This window comes from Centruroides sculpturatus, unplaced genomic scaffold, assembly GCF_000671375.1.
Source record: "Centruroides sculpturatus isolate CEXI.00-Female unplaced genomic scaffold, Cexi_2.0 scaffold1693, whole genome shotgun sequence".
In the NCBI taxonomy this organism is placed as follows: Eukaryota; Metazoa; Arthropoda; class Arachnida; order Scorpiones; family Buthidae; genus Centruroides; species Centruroides sculpturatus.
Genome location: NW_019385859.1, coordinates 79,994 through 103,390, shown reverse-complemented (window position 1 = coordinate 103,390; position 23,397 = coordinate 79,994). Strand labels below are relative to the sequence as shown.

At 30.2% G+C, this 23,397-nt stretch overlaps 1 protein-coding gene across 1 annotated transcript; it reads right to left on the bottom strand.

Annotated features, from left to right (window-relative positions):
• Positions 1-4,461: 4,461 nt before the first annotated feature.
• LOC111642572 lies at positions 4,462-21,608 on the bottom strand. The gene is made up of 6 exons (XM_023388930.1): positions 21,369-21,608; positions 18,465-18,679; positions 17,755-18,040; positions 16,102-16,428; positions 14,915-15,853; positions 4,462-6,474 (listed from the first exon to the last, which is right to left on the bottom strand). The coding sequence occupies exons 1-6, from the start codon at positions 21,606-21,608 to the stop codon at positions 6,196-6,198; spliced, it is 2,286 nt and encodes a 761-aa protein (XP_023244698.1). The 3' UTR covers positions 4,462-6,195.
• Between the last annotated feature and the right edge of the window lie 1,789 nt (positions 21,609-23,397).

Here is a 23,397-nt window from a genome sequence, read left to right as displayed (position 1 = left end):
TTTTTATCTTTTAATTTCCCAACGTCGAGTTCGCTAGAAAATTTTATGGCAATAAACCCGAGGTTCTAGAACGCACAACGTTCAATACACCGAAAGGCAGAGAGTTGTTTTTGAGATGATATTTAATGGTTTTTGTTGATTTTTTTTAAAACTTCCCACAAGGTTTATCCTACAAATTCTTGGGTAGTTGATAAGGATTGCGGGTACCAGATATTTATGTGTTTAGTTTAACCAATTTTATTGTATTCTCACACGATCTGTCCTAGAAATTCTTGGTTGTTTTCGAACGTTTCTACCGTTTTATAAGGTAGTTTTTGCTTTATTTTTAATTCCTGATTCTTGTAATCGCTATATAGTAACATTTTTCTCTCAAAGTACGGCGATTGGGAGATGGTTTTTTCTTCGTTTTTTGTGATTTTTGATGCAAGTGACCTGGATTTCAATGGGCTTCGTGATTCTTCTTTGCCCCCATAAGATCTGCCCTAGAAGTAATATTTTATATACTACTTAATAAGATGTTGGATATTAAAGCACTGTTGAATTGAGAGGCAAAAATCCTGTTTTCCTCGAAAATTTCCTATGGAATACGTATCCGTGGCAAACGATTGTCGTACAGTCTCTAAAAAAAAATCAGTCTATGAAAGAATCAACTTGGGTATTAACAAACGAGATCAGCCATCGATCGCTTAATTGTGGCAAGTTACTTCCTTGTTAAACACGACACCGCCATTATATACAATGTCATGGAAGCTTCTCGTTCTGTTGTTGAAATACGAAGAAATTCGAAGCTAGATATACTATTTATCATCGCGCGAATCACATGTAGCCGATCAGCAACGAGTAATACGGTTTCGCGTCATTTTNGTCAACATGGAGACATTTCACCTTTCGGAACACGTCCGAATGGCGAAATGTCTCCTCTCCGTTCAACGCGGAACAGAGAATGCTGTCGACATCCGCTATTCCCGAAGGCGATCCCGTGAAGGAAGAACCCCTTCCGCGATCGATGGAAGAGAGTTCCTCTCCCCGCTCAAAAAGGGAAAAGACCCTCTCTTCATCGATTGCGGAAGGAGAACGCCCTTCACACTTCTTCGTCTTCTTGGGCCGCAGCCAACGCCAAAACCGCCAGCTCTTCATCCTGTAAAGAAACAAAAAAATATATATATATTAATGGGATGCGGATATACTTAACGCAGAAAAAGTACAAGATAATACTCACGACAGAGCTCGCGCTAGATCCTAGCGGAAATTGCTAGAAGGTTCGAAATGCATTTGCAGTAGAGACGACCTCTTACATGTAATTTGTATTTATTTGTACGTAAAGACACGCCGCACGTACTCGATCTCGAGCCCAAGTCGTAACAAGTGTTTCGTTCTAGAGCAATTTACCCTAACGCAACGACGGCATTTAAGAGAGAAATTCCGTACGAGAGTCGACGAAAACACAAGACGAACGTTTAAGTGGCACAAAGCGTTTGCAGAGGGTTACGTAAGTGTGGAAGATGGACTGCACTCAGAAAAGACCGCATTGTGGAAAAGAATTCTTTGCGTCCAGCCTGTATACATAACTGTAAGTGTATTAGATGTGTTTTAAGTAGTACAGAGCTGCAGACAATTTAATTCTCGCAAACCGTTGTAACTAATACATAGATTTAATGGAGAAGTCGGACGTTAAAGGGCTAAATTTTTGACGTCCCGGATGTCATGCTTCAGAATACGGTCTCTGTCGAGTGTATATTTTAGTTAAAATTACGATACGCAATTCGTATTTAGAGTTAGTATTAAATAAGTTTTAATTGAATAAGATATTTGCAAATACAGCAGAGCATCGATTATCCGACCCCCGATTAACCGACCGTCCTAGTCGGCAAATTTCAAATGTCCGATATTGATGTGGCGCTACAATATTTGGCTATGTCTTGGCTACTTTAATATTATTTTTACGTGTTTTAGCTGGCAACACTCGACCATGGAAGGGAGCCAGTATTTAAACGAAGCTTAATTTTCTAATTTTTAACGATACAATAGCGACGATTATTATTTTAAAAATTTTTTGTTAGGCTTAACATCGATGAAAATTCAACGCAAAATAGGTTAATAGCGATATACTAATTACATGGTATATAATAATATACTACACTAATAATGGATTTTTTCATACTTTTCGGTTATCCGACTTTTCAATTATCCGACCAACCCGAGTCCCCAATTAGGGCGGATAATCGAGGTTCTACTGTACAAATGAATGCTCGTATAAAATGGACTTTTTAGAAAAAAAAAGAGCAATGTTATAATTAGAAAATTGAGACTTTGACCTCCCATAAACAACTGTAACAATACATTTCTTTTTCGTGACTTAAAGGCCCATCTTATTTGTGAACAGGAATTACAACTTGACTTTAGACAAATATCAATTTAGCTCTGGAAATGATAATTTTCAATTAAGTGTAGGCCTATTAATTTTTTTTTTATCGTTAATATATTCGCTTAAAATTAAACATATTTACTAATTGGAGTATATTGCTTAAAAGAAATATGTTTATAGAATTTATTTAATATTCTATAAACATATATTCCACTATGAGGTGTATTTATAAAACAACTTATTTCCTGCACATTACACATCATATTTATTATTATTGTTACTTATTTATTAAGCTAAAATAATAATTATAAGTGACATATAATAAATACATTTTAATTATCAAAAATTCTACTTTATATATTTTATATTCTTAATTACAAATCGACTGTAATCTAAAATACTTTTTATTAAAATAGATTTGAATAATTAAGGACTTTCATATCACATACCTCACAAACATGCTGTCGGTTCCTTTCCAGTTTGTTTCTTTTCACTTTTGTTTTTCCCAAAGTTTACCACGTGCAGGATCTTTCGGAAAAACTTTCATGAAAAATCCTTTCTCCGTTGTTTGGAATAATAATGGCGGCTTAAGGCCAACGTTTCTTATATGACCACACTCTCGATATAGACTCTCGACTTTTCGCTTCGGCATTACATTATTTCGTTCCCGGAGCCGTAAGAAATGAGAGAAAATTGTTTTCTTTTTATCTTTTAATTTCCCAACGTCGAGTTCGCTAGAAAATTTTATGGCAATAAACCCGAGGTTCTAGAACGCACAACGTTCAATACACCGAAAGGCAGAGAGTTGTTTTTGAGATGATATTTAATGGTTTTTGTTGATTTTTTTAAAACTTCCCACAAGGTTTATCCTACAAATTCTTGGGTAGTTGATAAGGATTGCGGGTACCAGATTTTGATGTGTTTAGTTTAACCAATTTTATTGTATTCTCACACGATCTGTCCTAGAAATTCTTGGTTGTTTTCGAACGTTTCTACCGTTTTATAAGGTAGTTTTTGCTTTATTTTTAATTCCTGATTCTTGTAATCGCTATATAGTAACATTTTTCTCTCAAAGTACGGCGATTGGGAGATGGTTTTTTCTTCGTTTTTTGTGATTTTTGAGGCAAGTGACCTGGATTTCAATGGGCTTCGTGATTCTTCTTTGCCCCCATAAGATCTGCCCTAGAAGTAATATTTTATATACTACTTAATAAGATGTTGGATATTAAAGCACTGTTGAATTGAGAGGCAAAAATCCTGTTTTCCTCGAAAATTTCCTATGGAATACGTATCCGTGGCAAACGATTGTCGTACAGTCTCTAAAAAAAAATCAGTCTATGAAAGAATCAACTTGGGTATTAACAAACGAGATCAGCCATCGATCGCTTAATTGTGGCAAGTTACTTCCTTGTTAAACACGACACCGCCATTATATACAATGTCATGGAAGCTTCTCGTTCTGTTGTTGAAATACGAAGAAATTCGAAGCTAGATATACTATTTATCATCGCGCGAATCACATGTAGCCGATCAGCAACGAGTAATACGGTTTCGCGTCATTTTCTACAAAGCGAATGATGATGGATAGATATACCGACCGAGAAATTAGTTCGTAATTTTCATTATTTCCACCCCTTTATTATTAACGAAATAATTCTCGTTTCTTCTCACAAATAATACGTGTCACTAAGACGATCGTTTCTTCCCGCCAGATGGCACACTTCATACAAACGGCTGGTATCGCCCGGAAGTCACGTGATTACGCTTAAACGTGTCAGCCATAAAAGAAAATGGCGGCTCGCAATAAAGGAATCGCTATTTTCTTGAAATCAACCCGAATTTACGAAAACACACACGCTACTTTTGAAAAAAAAAAAATGTAATGTAAAACACCACGTCACCGAATATACGAATTTTTTTTCCGAATAAAAAATGAAATTGTAATTTTTTTTAAAAATGCAAATACTTGCAGTTTATTGACACTTGTGCACTTTTTTAAACTCTTATCGACTTACATTCATAAAAGCTCTTCTTCTTCTTCTTAAATTAATACAAAAAAAGAAAAATGTACAATGAGGACAGGAGAAAAAAAAAAGTTTTAAGTTTCTTCATACAGTGCTTTATTGCAGCAAAAAGTCAACTACATACAACAGATGTTCTGAAAAGGAAAGCAACCGTTTATAACTTTACAAGTCTGTACCATTAGCTTCCGAGAGGAGTGACAGGAGGCAGTACTTTTTTTTTGTTTGTGTGTACATATTCTGCAGTTATACATAGCCCACATAAGCGTTATAACCTACCTAACAAATTGGAATACTGGAATTAACAGTCGTATAAAACAATACAAGCAAAAACTGAAAAGATTCCTTTTGTTTTCCTCTTAATAACAATCGTGTCATTCACGTGGGGGCGATGCCCTTTCGCTAAAGGGCACCACACTCGTTAGCACTGTCACTCCCTGCCATGCTCTCGTTTGACCGTTAAAGAAACCCAAACAACCCTAAATGGTAGTGTCAGTTTCGAAACAAAGGGAAAAAAACAAAAAAAAAAAAAAACATCTCTCTTTTTTTTGGTCGTTCGAGAATAATTTGGCTTTTACTATAATATTTTGACTTTTTTGTTTGTTTTTTTTATTCGGGTATTGTCAATTTTTCGGAACACAATTACATTTTTTTTTGTTTTGAAACACGAATGCAAGAATCAAATGACGGAGGGGGGAAAATGGAGGTGGGACAGAGTTCACTCCCCGCAGTATTTGTTTTATGGAGTGTGTTGAACGGGAAGTAATCCGAGTTTACGGAATTAGCATCCGGTGACTTTTCTGCGAAACCACTACTATTTTTTTTATATAAGCTAATGGCAGCTCTTACTTATACTGTATATAACGTACACAGGAAGGTGTACAAATTGTTTACACCATAAAACACAAAATTAGCTTTTTTTTAAATCATCTACACAATCCCTTTGTGAATGTTCACCATTTTGGTCCTCACTCTTCTCTTTCTGTGTCTGTCTCTCGTGTAAAATCTGTCTCCACTCATCTTTTTTTAAATTTTTTTATTTATGTATGTATTTTTTTGACTTATTTCCTCGTGTATGTAGATTTGGGATTGTATTTTTTTTTTACTATAGATTATCAGACCAATAAGAAAGTCTTATAGTTAGTTCTGATTTGTTAGGAAGTAATCTGAAGTTATAGCGAGTGATTCCAGATTGTATGGCTTCCAACAGAAGTGACAATGCTGTAAATCACAGCAACACTAGCTATCAGCTACATATTAGATAACCACAGGTGCCCATCACATGCAAAATGTAAACTATTATTTCCACATTTCTAGGAATTTTTTTTCTAACTCTTAGAAACCTGACTAACTATCGCAAAATACCAAGGCGTGATGATGATAGTATAGTAGTATTAGTAATTATCTTCCGGACCCTTCGGACGACAATTCCAGTTTTTCTTCCCATCATTGTCCGTCTTGTAAACATTCCGTATAGGAGGGTACACATTTTGCACGACACTCACAAAACGAACAAAGAAAATGCATTTTTAAGTTTTTCTCGGTGGAGGGAAAGTGTGCCACAGACCTTACAAATATTCGACTGCTCTCCCCCCGGATAATTGGCATTGTTGTTTTTTTCACTATAAAGAAAAGCAGGAGGTCGTATCCTATCGACAGAGGACTGGGTGATGGGATATAAGTAAAGCCAAAAACCATCCCTTCAATTTTACATTATTCCCAGAGCACCGCTGTCCCATCATCCGTAGAAAAATACCAGAAATACATTTGGTATTAATGTTGAAAACTAATTGATAGCTTGAAAACTGCTCATTCTTCGAGCTTATCCTTGTTTTCGATGGCCTTTTTAGTATCGGCTTCACCTTGAGACAGTGTCGGATTAGTGGGTATTTCGTTGGCCTTCAATCCTTTCGTGTCTTCGATGCTGGCATTTGATGTACTTGTTCGCTTTTCTAATCCGCTATTCTCTATCTTTGCCTTTCCACCTGACGTCTGACTAAAAAACATGTGAGTTTGTTGGACAGCTTCGGCTCTCAGTTTTGCCTGCTGGGCCGAAGTCAGCTGGGCAGTTACTTTGATCCCACTGTTCTGTAAAAATTAAGGAGGAAAAAATAAGTCATCATTTCTACATTACCAATATTAATATACATCAGATAAATTATTACATAAAAAGACCATTTTTTCATAGTAGTATATTCTCAGAAATTCTACATAAAGGGCTGCCTAATTTGAGGAATCCATAGCAGAGCCTCACTGTAAATTCCTGTCCATACCATTATGGAAGGAAAAATATACTTGGACTTCAAGCTGTCCAAGTATATTTTTCCTTTAGGCAGTCAAGTACAGTACAGCCAGCATCGTTATCACTATATGAATTAATTAGAAATGGGTATGTATCAATTTTAAGTTTTAATATTAACAAGATCTCTAATATCTCCAAAGCTCAAACACCCCCAAATACTTAGTGAACTTACATTACCTTAAATAACAGTGTTTAATATTTATTTCAATAATTTATTTATTAGTAATTCGAACACAAATCATTTATTGTGTTTATTCAGACATTTGGCAAATCTCGTCATTAAATTTTATTCAGTTGATACGTGTTCATTGTATTTTTACACGTTTCGGGCATTCCTTTAAAATAAAAGTTCACAAGTTACAACAGTTTTATAAACAAACAAATAAGGTCATGTTTTCTAAACATACCTTTTTTGATTACAGATTACTGAAAGTTAAAATTATAAAATTTTTCTGCACATTTAACTTGTTTGTAAGGTTTGTACCTTTAAAACACTTTTACACATACCACTTCTTATTATCTAAAGATTTTACATTAAATATCTTGTATACAACTATTTTGATAACAATACTACAAATTACGTACCTAGTTGTTCATTTTGAAATTTAAACAATTTAAAAATTTTTCCTTGTACATTTATTATCACGCTCAAATCGATTTAACAACAATACTAAAATTTACATACTCGTCTTTCATCTAAGTCGAAGACAAACATATTCCGCCGATCTTTCCTCCCTCTTTTTCCCCCAGTTGAGCTTGCCCACTGTTTTCTACACAGTATATAAGATGTGGTATATAAAATTCATTGTACTTGTAACAATAATAAATATTATATAGGAGAAACTAAAAGGAAGTTAAAAACCAGATTAAAAGAACATATGGCAGATTTAAAATATAATAGAATAAATTCTGCCTTTCATGATCATTGCACTCTGAATGATTGTAACATTGATAAAGATAATCATTCAGATTGCAATGATCATGAAAGGCAGAATTTATTCTATTATGTTTTAGATCTGCCATATGTTCTTTTAATCTGGTTTTTAACTTCCTTTTAGTTTCTCCTATATAATATTTATTATCGTTACAAGTACAATGAATCTTATATACTGTGTAGAAAACAGTGGGCAAGCTCAACTGGGGGAAAAAGAGGGAGGAAAGATCGGCGGAATATGTTTGTCTTCGACTTAGATGAAAGACGAGTATGCAAATTTTAGTATTGTTGTTAAATCGATTTGAGCGTGATAATAAATGTACAAGGAAAAATTTTTAAATTGTTTAAATTTCAAAATGAACAACTAGGTACGTAATTTGTAGTATTGTTATCAAAATAGTTGTATACAAGATATTTAATGTAAAATCTTTAGATAATAAGAAGTGGTATGTGTAAAAGTGTTTTAAAGGTACAAACCTTACAAACGAGTTAAATGTGCAGAAAAATTTTATAATTTTAACTTTCAGTAATCTGTAATCAAAAAAGGTATGTTTAGGAAAACATGACCTTATTTGTTTGTTTATAAAACTGTTGTAACTTGTGAACTTTTATTTTAATTTAGTTGACTGAAGAGGGGCAAGGAATGCCCGAAACGTGTAAAAATACAATGAACACGTATCAACTGAATAAAATTTAATGAGAGATTTGCCAAATGTCTGAATAAATACAATAAATGATTTGTGTTCGAATTACTAAAAATTACTGGACATGGTTTCAAATATACCAAATTATTACTTATATTAATAAAGTAAAAAAAAGCAATTTACTAAATTTGAAGAAAAACTTTTATAGCAACATTTTTAGGTAATCTTATCTCAATACAGTAGATTAACAAATAATGTTCTCATTCTCACATAATGCAGATTTTACTTAAGAACACAAGAATTTAAAAACATTCCAATTCTATGTTTATTTTCTTATCAAAAATTAAACTAGAGATGCCAAAGAGACCCTGTCTGTATGCATTTGCAGATAAGAGGATACTGTTGACCAAAAAAAATCAAAATTTATTCATTTGAATTTCAATGTGATTTATCAAATCACCAGCAATACAATGCACGTGAATCTGTTAAAAATACCTTGTATAATACAATAATACAAATATAGTATATTATACTAGTTAGTAAAACAAGAAATTACAACCCGTACATAATTAATACTAATAATAATATTTGTAGATTCTCATTGACATCAGTCAACTGAACGTGTTATTGCTATTTGTCCAGCTTCAAGTAGAGCAGAATACCTTGGAAGACAATTCTGTGGTCAAAATTCTTTATTTAAAAATTATTAGAGAGTTAAACCTTTGCTATATGTTATAAATTCTACTCTGTCTGTTAGAAAAGCTCAACATGTACAGTTTTGAGATAAACCTATTCCAACTGATAAAACTTTTTTGAACAACAGATAGGAGAATAAACAAAATTTCTCATACTATTTTTATACCATAATTGATACTGCAATCCAAGAACCCTCAGAATCAAGAAAAATATCAGAAATTCACTGAAACTGGCAGTGAAGATTAGATATTCTGCAATCTCTGACAAAGAATCTCTAATCTTTAAATAAAACAAAATCTACAATATGATAAAAAAAAGTAATTACAATTCTCAAATCTGTCATTTCATGTAAAAATTCTTTAGAGGCGTAGAATGAATTTCCCTACCTTTCACTGAATCAACCTGAGAATGATGATATTAATCATCAGGCACTGTAACCAAGTACTGTACATCATCAGATTCTTACCAAAAACTAAAAATTAAAGTCAGTAGTATCCTGAAAACTTAAAATATTCAGAAAGCTTTAAGTAATTTCATTTATTCTATTTCAAACATATGAAATCTGAAATGATGTAACATTTGATCCCTTGTTAAATCATAAAGCATTGTTTTTCATCAAAATTTTCTTCCAAGGCTCATATACAACGTGTACTGAAAATTATGGCATTTCACCATTAAGATCAAATAATGCTTATAAAATACTTGTTCAAAAATTTACAAAGATATATTAAAACCAATAAAATTACTGACTAAAATGTTTTACTAATTATAATGCAAGCATTATAATTAGTAAAACATGGGCCTTATTGCACACAAGTATCAATCATTTGTCATAAAGGCTTGTGCCAAAAAACAGTACCAGATAAAACCACATAGCACACCATCCAAGATCAATTTTAGAGAAACAAATTGCCTACTCATCACTACACAATGACTTTATTGGAAATGATTAAATAAATAAGAATATTTAAAATTAAAAGAACAGAATTTAATACCAACAACTTTCTACCAGATTTTATCTAATATTTATAACATTTGGACGATTCACTGCTTAAAACGCCACCTTTAATTACATTTAATTTCTTAATATTTTCCCATAAATCCATTTCTCTGAAATGAAATGTACTTAGTTACATAACTAAATATGTTGAATTATTTTTTGAATGATATATATTTATACTAAGTCAATTTTTCAATGGTCTCACTATTGCTTCCATACATTAAAACTTATTATTTGCAGACGTTCTTCTTAAAATTATGAGAGTTTTAAAGGAAGATTAGTGGAACAAAAAGTAATAAATACATGGAATAAATGTTTATTTTCATAAATTTTTCTAAGAATGAAGAGAAAGTTTTAGCTAAGCATTCAGAATATGAATCTATTCAAATTCTTCTTTTATCTCCAAAATTATTTCCACCCATTTTATTATCTATTACATAAAATTAGTAAGTTATTGTTACTATTTTATATTAGGAAGAGCCCATTTTACAATTTTGAAATGCAAAAGTTATTTTTCTTTGCCAAAAAGTAAATTTAATGTATCTAAGATTTCTTTATATACAGGGTGTCCCAACGAAAACGAAACAGCAGAGATATCGCATTCGTCCAAGCAAATCGCTCGGACAGGCCGATTTTATTCTCAAGGGGGACATTTTCTGCAATGAAGTTTTTGCGATTCTGAATACAACAGACAACAAAATTTTTAAAAACTTATTCATTTTTTATTAACTAAACAAACATTTATTTCAAATAAAGTAACACAAACTATTAAAAAACATAAAAAAACCTTTTAAGCTAGACCGCATATGCAAGGAAAAATAAGTTGATCATAAAATTAAGGTTGATAATGTGTTATCTGTTTCCAAATGTTATAATACAGTATTTTGTAGTGTTCACATTAAGCTTGACCACATAGTGATTCAATTCGAATTTAAGATTATTATTTGTTTAGTCGGGATAAAAATCGTCTGGCACACTCATTTTCCCACGCTTTTAGTCGTTCGACAGACGATGTTGGTCACCATAGGAACGCTACTCGGACAACATCTGAAGACTCGATCGCTCATTAGTTAAAAGACATTTAGAATGGCCGGCTAGATCCCCAGATCTTAGTCCTCTTGATTTTTTTCTTTGGGGACATTTAAAAAGTAAGATCTATGCAACCGAACCAGGATCTCTTGAAGAATTACGACAAAGAATTGTAGACGAGTGTTCTAAAATAACACCCGAAACTTTCCGAAGTGTAAGAAACCGTTTTGAGCAAAATTTGTATTATTGTATGGAGGTTAGTGGTGCTCAATTCGAACATTTATTGAATACTTGATAACTTTTTCTTATTTTTCTTACTTTATTTGAAATAAATGTTTGTTTAGTTAATAAAAAATGAATAAGTTTTTAAAAATTTTGTTGTCTGTTGTATTCAGAATCGCAAAAACTTCATTGCAGAAAATGTCCCCCTTGAGAATAAAATCGACCTGTCCGAGCGATTTGCTTGGACGAACGTGATATCTCTGCCGTTTCGTTTTCGTTGGGACACCCTGTATAGTAATTTTACAATATGCTAATGTGCATAATATTCTTGTTAAGGTTTGGGGACCTTACAATGGGCCATAATAATTTAACAAGATTCCCATATTCTCAACCCTGTAAAATTTCTTAGTGAGAGGCAAGTACTCTGTATTTACAGTAAAACCTAGTTATTATGTTATCAGTTGATGCAAAGTAAATTTGCAATTCCTTGGACGAGGATAGGCATTTCAAAATTAATGAGTTCAATTAATGTGTGATACAAAGCACATTATAGTCCCACAAATTCAATAACAATTATATTATATTTTTCACACTATCAACTCCAACTGATGTCAAAAAACGAGCATTGATTCTTTAGTTCATTTTATCTCAAAGAGTATATTTTTGAGTTTGTTATTCTTTAAAACAAATCCAGAGAAAATAAAGCATAATGAGATAATTGGGGAAAATTCAGCCTTTATGATTTGATGGTGTAACTGCTGATTTTTTGTAACATTTGCTTAATATAAATCTTGTTACCACAAAACACTAAGTCCCTTCAACTTTGTATCAATGGGATTTGACTGTACAAACAAGAACATAAAATAGATATCTTGATGCTTAGGTCAAGAACACGTGTAAAATTGTGTTGTAGAAAACCAGAAATCAGCTTACGGTTCAGTTTCATGCCCGAACACACACACGTAAAAATTCTGGCCAAACAGGAAACGCCACTGCCACTAACAGTGCTATATTTTATTAATTTTTTTCTCCCATATATCTATCCCTTTGTACCTTTCATTTTTTCTCTGCTATAATTTAGAAAATTTAAATTAATAGACTTGTATTCTGAATTGAAATAAAGAACGTGTGATCTAAATACCATATATTGATTCTACCAGTCCTACCTGTTGAATTGGAGGAATTTTGGTGTAAAAATTTTATGTGCATAAAGAGTAGATAATACATGCTCTACTCTTTTTTCAGCCAAAATTTCAGAACAATTTTTACGCTTTCTGTCTTATGCATGCGTGTTCCTGATCTTACAATGTAAAAATGTTTTTTAGTAGCCACGAGCCAAATCCACTCTTCTTTGTCCTCTCCTATTAAACCCTTATTATTATTATTTCTTTTTCCCAGCATATAGTTAACTAAATACCCTCCAGCTGCTGTTTGTACCAGGTCACTAGTGAAAACAGAAAATTCTCTGCATATTTTACATATAATTCTGCAAGTTATAATTTATATTTAGCATTTTTCTTTGTAGTCTGCATTATTGTCAACTTATTTTTCTGGACACCAGGCTTTAAGTGTAAAATGCAATGTTTTCATATTTCTTCTCAGTATATAGTTTAATCCATAGCACAAAAAAACCCACCCTTGAACCATAACACCAGTAATGATCATGGTAGGATTGATGTTTTTTATCCTATCCACGAATCTTCTTTAGGTCAAAGTTTTGAATTGGAATGCTTTTCAAGTATTGCTGAAATTGACGCATTTTGAATGCATTTATAAATTTAAATTAGGTATGAGATATCATACTGAAGAAGCTGGATAGAATCAAAAACATTAGCTTTACCATCCATGATCAATATTGTGGATGATATTTATGGTTCAAGGTGTTTTTGGTGCTATGTACTTACATTCCAGTCTAGACATCTATTGGGTTGAACAACATAGTTTGATCCCAATTTTTAACATAAGTTTATCAGAACACATTCAAAATTTAAACAAATGTTAATTGATGGAAAAAATGGACATCTTTATGTGAATATCTTTTAAAAATATTTTCATACATCTACAGTATATACCTTAAAAAATTTTGAGACCACCTCATTTTCAGTTTCTGCAATTGTTTTAGCAAAGGCTTGGGATGAGAAAATTATATGCTTAAATAAATATATGCTTAAATAATATGCTTATATGCTTAAATAAATAAATTATAAAAGCTGAATGTAAATGAGTTAATTACATGTTTAAACACTAAAAAAAGGTAACTTTTGATAATTTAAAATTTTTCCAAACAACAAATTTACAAATCACCAATATCATTCAAACAAAATTAGCAATTTGAGTATAACTTTGATCTCTCTCTTCTTTCTCCTCTTAAAATTACACTGTATAGAGACTATTGTGTGTGCATTATTCTGTCATAAACAATTATTTCAGAGAAACGCAGATTTAATCAAAATGATAAAATTCGGTTAAATTATTGTTCTAACTGCTATAGAACAATGTTTGTAGAACTTGAAATCTTTAAGAAATTAAACTGTTTCTTGTTTATGTTAGTATTTGCATATTTGTAACAAAAATAGTTTATAAACTTTGAAAAACCTAATGAATCATATAAATATTTTTCTCTCTAGAAAGTTTCTACATTATGGCTTTGTTTGAATTACTGTGCATCTTTCCACAAAAAATAGACTACTGTATGATCTTCAGACACTGCACCCATCAGTATAAAATTGTTAACATACTATAATTTTGTATAATGCATAATAATAATATGTTCTTACTATCTTTTTCAACTACCTTCAAACCTTCTTTCCGTTTCCTATCTAAATGAGCTAAGTCAGTCAGTCAGCTAAACAACTGACTGCACTCTCACCCTCTTTTAAAATACAAATATCTTTTTCAACTAAACCATGCCATATTTATATAGATACAGAATAATAAGTACAGTAACTTTTTATATATTATTATTTCAATATATTAAATAGTCATTTGAAATAAAATATTAAACTAAATTTATCTATGTCAAAATAAAAATGAAATATAACTAGCCATGATTAAAGATTATAACCATAATGATTATAACAGCCATGATTAAAGATCATTTATCATCTGACAGTAATATTTTCTTTTTTAAAGAGTAATTAATAAAATACACAAACACTAATTTTTTTTTCTATTTCACTTTGCTTTGTTTGGATGCTTTTAAAACTAATTCATATATTAATAAAATATTAATTCATATATTAATAAAATATAATCTAATGAAAATGTAAAATGATTAAAAATGAATGACAATAATTTCAATGTTTAGTTTGAATACTTAGTCATGCATTTTTCTTCTTCTTTTAATTTTTGCTCTCTTTCAAAATTGACAGCACTGAACAAAATAACTTAAGTCTAATTCAGGTCTATTTTGCTGAAATTTCTTAATTTTCATAAACTTGAAATTTCACACATAAATGTAAAACAGGTTGAAATATTATTATGCTAGTTGTTTGAACTTCGTAATAATAAAATATTCTTTCAAAATCATGACAACTAAGATTAAAATAAAATAATAATAAAAAAAATTTAACTGACAAAATAAAAACTGCTCAAGTCACAATATTTGTTCGACCTTCTGCAAATTTCTCCATAAACACAAACTGTGTTAGATACTAGGTTTAAGATTGCATCATGTTAAAATTTAATTTAATATATCTTACCTGTGATCGGCCAACATTTCTCTGTGACTGTTGTGCTGTTTGTTGTTGGGACGAGTTATGTCCTGGTCTTTGAATAGGAGATGGATAATGTATCGTGTTTGTTGTACCACCATACTGAGCTTGATGTGGATTATTACGTACTACACCCTGGTAAATAACTGGACGAATATTTGGATTAGTAGCTTGAACATGATTATATTTTGGTTGGTTAAATGGATAATATTGTTGAGGAGATTGGGTAAGTCCATGCTGTGTTCCTTTACCACCTGTAACTGTGGGAGATTGTACAGTTAATCGCTGACTATTGGTTAATCGGACATTTCCAGGACTAGTGCAAGCAGCTACTTGTTGCTGCTGACCCATCTTATTGCTCATTCCACTGCTACTTATTTGAGGGACAGTCATTACAGAACCTGAATTTACTGTGGTAGTAGTAGTATTTCCAACTGCAAACATACCTCCTCGTGAACAAATACTGCTATCCATTGTTGGAGAATGAGAGCTACTGCGCAGTGTATCAGTTACACCTGTAATATTATTCATCACAGCTCCAGTAGCTTTAAATTGATGACCACCAAAGCTGCGAAAATTTTGTGTTGCTGGTGCAGCAGGAGTTAGAACATTCAATGCCGACTGAGAACTAAATCCTTGTTGCGATGGAAATTGGGGTGGTTGCTGTTGTTGCATTGGTGATCCTGGAGCTGTTAAAGGCGTAGGTTGTGGATAAAAATTAGTAGCACTTTGACCTTGGGCAGATGTAGAATAGTATGATGTTGCTGGAGCAGGCTGTACTGTTTGAATTCCATGAAGACTTTGAATATGTGGAGTTGGAGGTCCTGCAGGGCTAGGTGCAGGTCCAGGTGTTGGGCGTGTTTGAACTAACTGAGAACCCAACAGATGAGAAGTAGATAAATTTTGTTGGGCATTTACATTAAGAACCTAAAAATATAAAAAAATAAGTGTAAATCTAATTCTACATAATTTCTTTTCTAATTATTACATATAATAATAGGATTTGTTTATCCATTTATTTTCCATTAGTTTTGCTCAATGCAGAATTCTTATGTTGATAATTTTATATAAATAAAAAATCATTACCAGTACATTTAAAAAAAAAAAAATAATGTTTTATTGTTCTACTCAAAATATATTTAAAGAACTAAAAATAAACCAAGCAGTTTAATTACCTGATTTGATGACATTGATGTTACATGCTGTCCTTGGGCATAAGGAGGTTGTACTCTGTATTGACTTGAAGAATACAGATCTTGTGCTTGATGAGCAGCAGGTGGTGTTTGCATAAACATACTTTGCTGACCAAATGCATTTGAAAGTTGAGCACTTGCTGGTTGATGAGATAATCCGTAAGTTCCCAAAGGGGCAGCATAACCATGAGGAGTTTGTGAAAACTGTGCCATAGCAGCAGCTGCAGCGGCAGCTACAGCTCTGGATTGTTGAGTTAATACTTGGCTACTGTCCATTTGAAGGTGCTGATATAAGCCTGTTTGGGCCATCTGGAACAAATTTTGTTACTAGTTCATTATAATATTCATTCTCATTTAAACTAAGGTAATAATAGCTTATATTTCTAAATAATTCATAATAATAATAAATACCACAGAATTTGAATAAAACATTTCTTGATTGACAACTATGTAAATTATATCTTAATACAAAGCAAAGTATTTATTAATTATAACAGAAAACAACTGGTATTTTCCATATAACAATAACAACATGATATGTGTATATTTTTATTATTATAGATTTGCAACACTGAATGATATAATTTTGTAAGAACCTATGAAATTGAAACCTGAAATTTAAAACTAATTTTTAATCATTTTTAAACTGTTAATCAAAAACAATGTTAATGATAATAGAATTCTCTTTATTTTTAGAATCCTGAAATATTGATTTTTCTATTATCTCTCTCTAAGAGACTTTTTTAAAATTTACTTTAGTGAGAGATTGTAAAATTATCATTACCTTAATAGTAGTATCATAACATATTACATAGTTCCTCTTATTATCCTTTTTTCATTCCAGACATCGTTAATTTTATTAATTTTTGAAATAAACATTTCTTCTAATATCAAAAATGTAATAACTATCAATTTTTTAAAAAATAATTTAAAATCCAAATCAACATCAATCAACTATTATTAAATTCAAAACAAAAACTAAATTCTGACATGTTAATTAAACACATCAAAATATATCTACGAATGAAAAATACAATTTTTTTTCATTCATATTAGATTGAAATGTTTTAAATAATTAGTTCTGAACAATGTTTCTTAAGACTCATGTCATGTGATAAGTAAATTTTTTGCTGAATATCAAAAGTTTACAAAAACAAACATTTTCAGCTAACTTAGTTGTATCATTAAGCTTTAATCAAATACAAAGAGAAACTCAGACATTAACTGTAGTTAAGAGGCACATATATTTGAGTCAAAATAAAGCTTCTAATTTATGTGTGCCTTTAACAAGCTTGATGATTTTAATCAAGTTAATTTGCAACATTTTACATTCTTTATTATTAACTTATATTTCATAAAGTATAGCAAAAAAATTTAATACACGACATTGTAAACTATAAACATATTAAAAATATTATTTCATTCATTTAATTTCTGACATGTTTCTATTGTCCATATTGTATATTTTTAAGTCAAAAATTTTTTATTTAAAAGTTCTTTACAAAGAAACAAAATTTCAATAACATTTAATTCTAGTCATTTATTTTGATTTATTTATTTATTACATTAACTATTTTCATGTTACGTCAATAATACAAATAGTATAAAAAGAAGAAACTATTAAATATTACTTACCTGTTGAGAAGAATTGAAGAGAACTGTTGGAGGACTTGGAACTGCAGGTATACCTGCAACTTGAACAGAACTTGCTAATCCAGCCAATGTTCTGATTCCAATATTGGTATCAAGACCAATAGGTGGAGGACTAACTGGTCCAGTACAGCCAGGAATTTGATTATTTTGATGTGACTGAACCTGAGGTTTAACTTTACATATATTGGGTTCCATATTCATTACACCTTTTGGAACCAAACTAACAGGTAATGTATTATTTCCAGTTTGTTGTATAGATGGACTTGTTCTAAAAATAAAATATTTATTTTTGTATTGCATAAACGCAAATTTTTCTCAAAAATAAAAGCTTTTCTAAAAATACATTATATCTTTGTATGCAAATGAAAAACCTTAATGCCAGTTTCTTTAAATTATAATCTGATTTACATTATATATATATTGATACATAATTATTATTATTATTATTATTATTATTATTTATGTGAAAGTTTAATTTGAAACAAACTGAATATTTAGCCAAAATTAATAATTTTTAATACATTGCAGAAAACTGGAATTCAAAAGATATCAATCTTTAATTGATAAAATCAAATTTTAAAAATATATACAAAAATATATCTATCAAAATAAATAAACTAATGCAGGCTAAACAATCTATTATAAAAAACTAATGTTCATATATTGATATACACACAATAATGAAAACTTACCTGAAAGAAACCTCAGATGAATCAATGTTAGGGCAATCTTTCCTATTCTGACTATTATCAACAGTGCCATTCATCAATGGATTTGTACTATGATCATTATTACCAGAAAAGGAAACAAATGAATTATCAGAATGAGACACTTCCTCATTTGTGCCATTACCACTTTGTGGAGGATGTTCCAAAACGGTTGGCATTGGAGGTACATTCTCCCAAACCTGGAAATTTGAGAAATATTTATATCTAAAATTTTAAGGATAAAATATTTCATATTTATATATTTGTTTGTTATAATTTTAAAAAAATTTCTAAAATGTTTATTTTATCCACAATCATTAAGTTAAAACATCAGATCATCATCTAAAAATCCAAAAATTTATGTAATTTCTAAATTTTGTATTTCCATTAAGAATAAAAATAGACAAAAATACATAAGCAATTCTAAATTTTGTAAATAAGATCCATTCTTAGGTTCATTTGTAAAATGATTTTGTTTGTTGGGTCAAATATAACTGCTTTAGTAAAGAGCAAAAAGTAAAAGAACATACTGTTTATAAACTTTTACTCTTCAACAGCTTCATTATCTAATTCATGGTCCCCATTTTCCACATGTCTCCAAATGTAGACAACATAACAAAAGAATATATGATACTAAAATAGTAGGTATCTGTTTTTCAAAAATATGTTTCTAGAGAAAACTGAAAATTAATTTTTCTTCCCAAAATTGTAACATGCCAGACAGTTATGTACAATTGAAGGATCCAAGGGCATGTTCATTGTGATATTTGCTACAACAAATAATCATAATGGTTGTAAATTAAAAAATGCCAGTCATCTAACTTAATTTTTTAAATACAGAGGGAGGAAACAATACTAAACAGAAGAAATTTTTCTAATCAACATGAAAAAAAAAAGTTAGATCAAAAAGGATCAAGGAAACTAAACATGCCTGGGTGTGATTAAATAATTTTAACCATTAAAAGTACATCACTAACTTGCAAATTCATATAAAACAAACTTGTAAAAAATAATATAAATAAAAATAAATATTTTAAAAAGAATAACGTACTAAAGCATTTTTATATTATATTTGAAATTCAAGTTAATTTAATAAAATTTCAACTTGTAATAAGCTACTACTTTAATATTAATAATTTAAGAAAATCCAGAGATAATAAAATAAGCACAAATTAAAATCTGGAAAACAAATTCATCTGACAAATTGTACACCATATAAAACAAATTTTCTCCTCTTATCATATTTACTTGTATATAAGACGAGATGTGACTTTAAAGATCAAAATAAAGAAAATTAGATTTGTTAATACAATTCTTAATTTTATTTTGTTTAATCACAAGTAAAATATCAAATGAACTGCCAAAATTGCTGGCATTTTAAACTTTTCCTTAAAGTCTTGTAAAATTGACAACATTAATTTGTTCATGTAAAGCTGGACAATCAGGAACCTTTTTTTGCCAATTCTTAACAGTCAAATCCACTCTTCGTCAATTACACTTATGAGTTTCTCTGAATTCTGAATAATCATCTGTTTTCAAGTGGGAATGGATTAAAACCTATAATTGGGCTCCCGTGTGATTTTGGAATTTAAATCTGGAATTCAATTGAAATGCTTCGCCTTTTCTACTGCTATTCATCTTTTCTCCCGACAACATACAAGAGGGTAAGCATCCGGTTAGAAATGCGAATACACAATTCCCATTAATTATTTGCAAAAATGCAAAGAATCTTTCACTCACAACCCAGGAATTTGAAGTTGTGACAAATGAATAAAAACAACATCTTATATACGAGTAAATATGGTATTTCAAAATTAATTTATAAAACTCATCTATACTAATATTATAGAGGTAATGTTTGTAAGTAAGTAAATTTGGATGTAGCAGGTAATCTCTGAACTACTCATCCGATTTCAAAAATTCTTTCATCAATATTTAGAATGGAACTTCAGGGTGGACATAGGCTGTATATTATTCCGTAAACGTTCATATAAATTAAAAGATATCATCTAGAGTTAAGGCTTTTATGTCCAACAGATGGCACTACGAGTATGACGACCTAAGTTTGTTTTTCTGTAAGGATTAACTAAAGCAGATCATCTATTTATCTATATAAATAAAAATGTAACGTTTGTTCCTACCGATTCCTTTGAAATTTTGTCACAACGCTGCATTCGAATACGCACGTGTTTTTATATAATATACATGTCGAAATTCCCCCACTGGGGGGAGAGGGACAGGATTAAGGCTTACCGTGAAGAACTTGGCTTCTATTATACTATTTTAGATGCTTTTTTTTTTGCGTTTTAATTGGGTACATCAACAGAATATACACTAAAAAGGGATTTTTCGATATTCCCCATGGGGAGAGGGAGAGGGACAGGATTAAGTCTTACTGTGAAGAACTTGGCTTCTATTATACTATTTTAGATGTGGTATTTTGCGTTTTTGATTGCGTATGTTAATAGGATATGTCAAGAGAATGTACACTAAGAAGGGATTTTTCGAAAAATTTCCCCCCCCATGGGAAAGTGTTACAGATTTATAATATTAATAGATACATTTTGAGCCACAACAATGCGTGGCGGGGTCTGCTCGTATAAAATAAAATCAGTAAACTATGAAATCTTATAAACTTTGGTCTTAAAACCTCAAAACAACAACAGTTCATCCAACTTAAAAAGATCAGACTTAACAAAATTGGATAAACAACTTTACTCAAGAGAGTTTGGATATGAATATGCTCTTGTGATTGTAGCACTTTGGAAAAATTTCTAAATTAAATTAATATAGATAAATCTATTAATATTCAATAATCTTGTGTAAGTAATATGATTTATTTATATAATAATAATAAATTCTGCATTATAATATAAAAAAATATCTTACCTTTTTTACTGAAGCTATTTTCAAATTGAGTTCATCAGTAGAAGGTGAAATTGGTGATTGTACTCCAACACCTGGTGTACCGTTACTGACTTGCATGGTATGAGAAATTGAACTTGTAGTGGTTATTTTCTGTTCAGTTAACTGAGCTAATTCAGAGTCAAATGTAAAATCTAATTTCATATCAGATCCTTCTTCACCCTTGTAATAAAAAAGACATATTATGTTGATTTTATGTTTCATTTAACTCAAATTCTTTGTAATAAAATTTAAGTGATATATGCATTAATCAATATATTTTTATGCACATATACTGTAATGTACTGTTATATACTGTAAAACTTATACTATAATTTTAATATAAACTTATAATTTCTTTAATAATAGTAAAATATAACATTTTGAAAACAAAGCTGATTATTTTATATAATTAAAAAAAATGTATTTAAATAATATACTAATTACATATAATATATTAATTTAAACAAAGTTTGTCTCAAAAATTTAGATAATAATAATTTATTATTTGTGTTATATCAGATATGACTGTTAACAATAAAATATTTTTATATTAATTAAGTACATTCTTCACACCTTAGAATAATATCTGCTTCCTACAGCAGAAATAATAAAATGTCCAAATTGGATATTTCAACAGGACAATGATCCTATTCATTGTTCAAATTCAACCAAAAAAGACTTCAAAATCAAAATGTGAATGTGAATGTTATGAAATAGCCCACAAGAAGTCCCAATAAAAGACTTATGGCAGATCATGGTAAGACAGGTGTATGCAAGTGGCTGTCAGATTTCTAATGCTACAAACTTAAATGTGCAATTAAAAATTAATAATATAACCTGAAACCAGAATTGTTACAAATGCTCATGAATTCAATGTAAAATCATATGTTTGATGTTATAAAAAATAATGAAAGAACAATTAGCTGTTAAATAATTTTTTTCATATAATTTTTGACATTAACCAAAATTTTTGGGACAACAATGTTCAGCAAAATTTATATTAATTAGGTATCTTAACAGCTATTAAATTGTTGGAGTTATCTTTTTATTATTATTTAATGTGGTCTAATTTAATGATTAAATCAACTGAAAGTTCATTAAAAATCATTAAAAATCACTTTACCTTAACCAGGGATGTCCAACCTGCAGACCACTTAATATTTTTAAGCAGCCCACTGCAGCCTAAATTTTTTTAGGTATATTTTCATTTATTTTGATAAAATACGTCGTAAAACTTATTCTCGTTTCACTGGATACACTTTGATATCATAATGACATAACTGGTGTTAGAAAATGTTTTATATAGAGAACTATTAATGCATGTAGGGTAGTACGTACTGTTGTGAACAATTTTCATGCATTATAAACATCAAAACTGCTTAAATAAATAGGCTGAGTGATTCCAATTTAACTAACATTCTTAGCATTAAGATTAGTACCATAAAAGCAGATATTGACATTATTATAAAAGGAAGGCAATGTCAAAAATCGCATTCAATTTATTTTTATTTTGTGTGAGTATTTCTTTTTTTACTGTCAATAATAGTATTTTTGTAATAATATATATTTGTTATTAGAATTTCATATTCACATTTTGAACTTTTTAAAGCATATATTTATATAAAGTACCTTTGTGGCCCCTGCTGAATATACCTAAATTTCTAATTTAGCCCATTAAAAAAAAGTTTGGATGACCCTGACCTAAACTTTTGGGAGATATCTTATTTTATATTCATTCAAGATATATATCGCTATTTTTATTCCTCTCCAATGCAGAAATTCAGCATTTTATACTTCTAAACTAAAGTATATCATTTTATTGTTGTTCTGTATCTTCACTGTTATANTCCTATTCACAATACTGTTTCTAACAGATATCATTGGAAGCCTTCATCGTTTGATTAGGATAAGATTAGTATTTTGTATATTAAATAATTATGTAATTGATTATACTAACTAATTTTAATTAATCTAATAAATATATTACACTAATTAATTAATTAATAAAGGA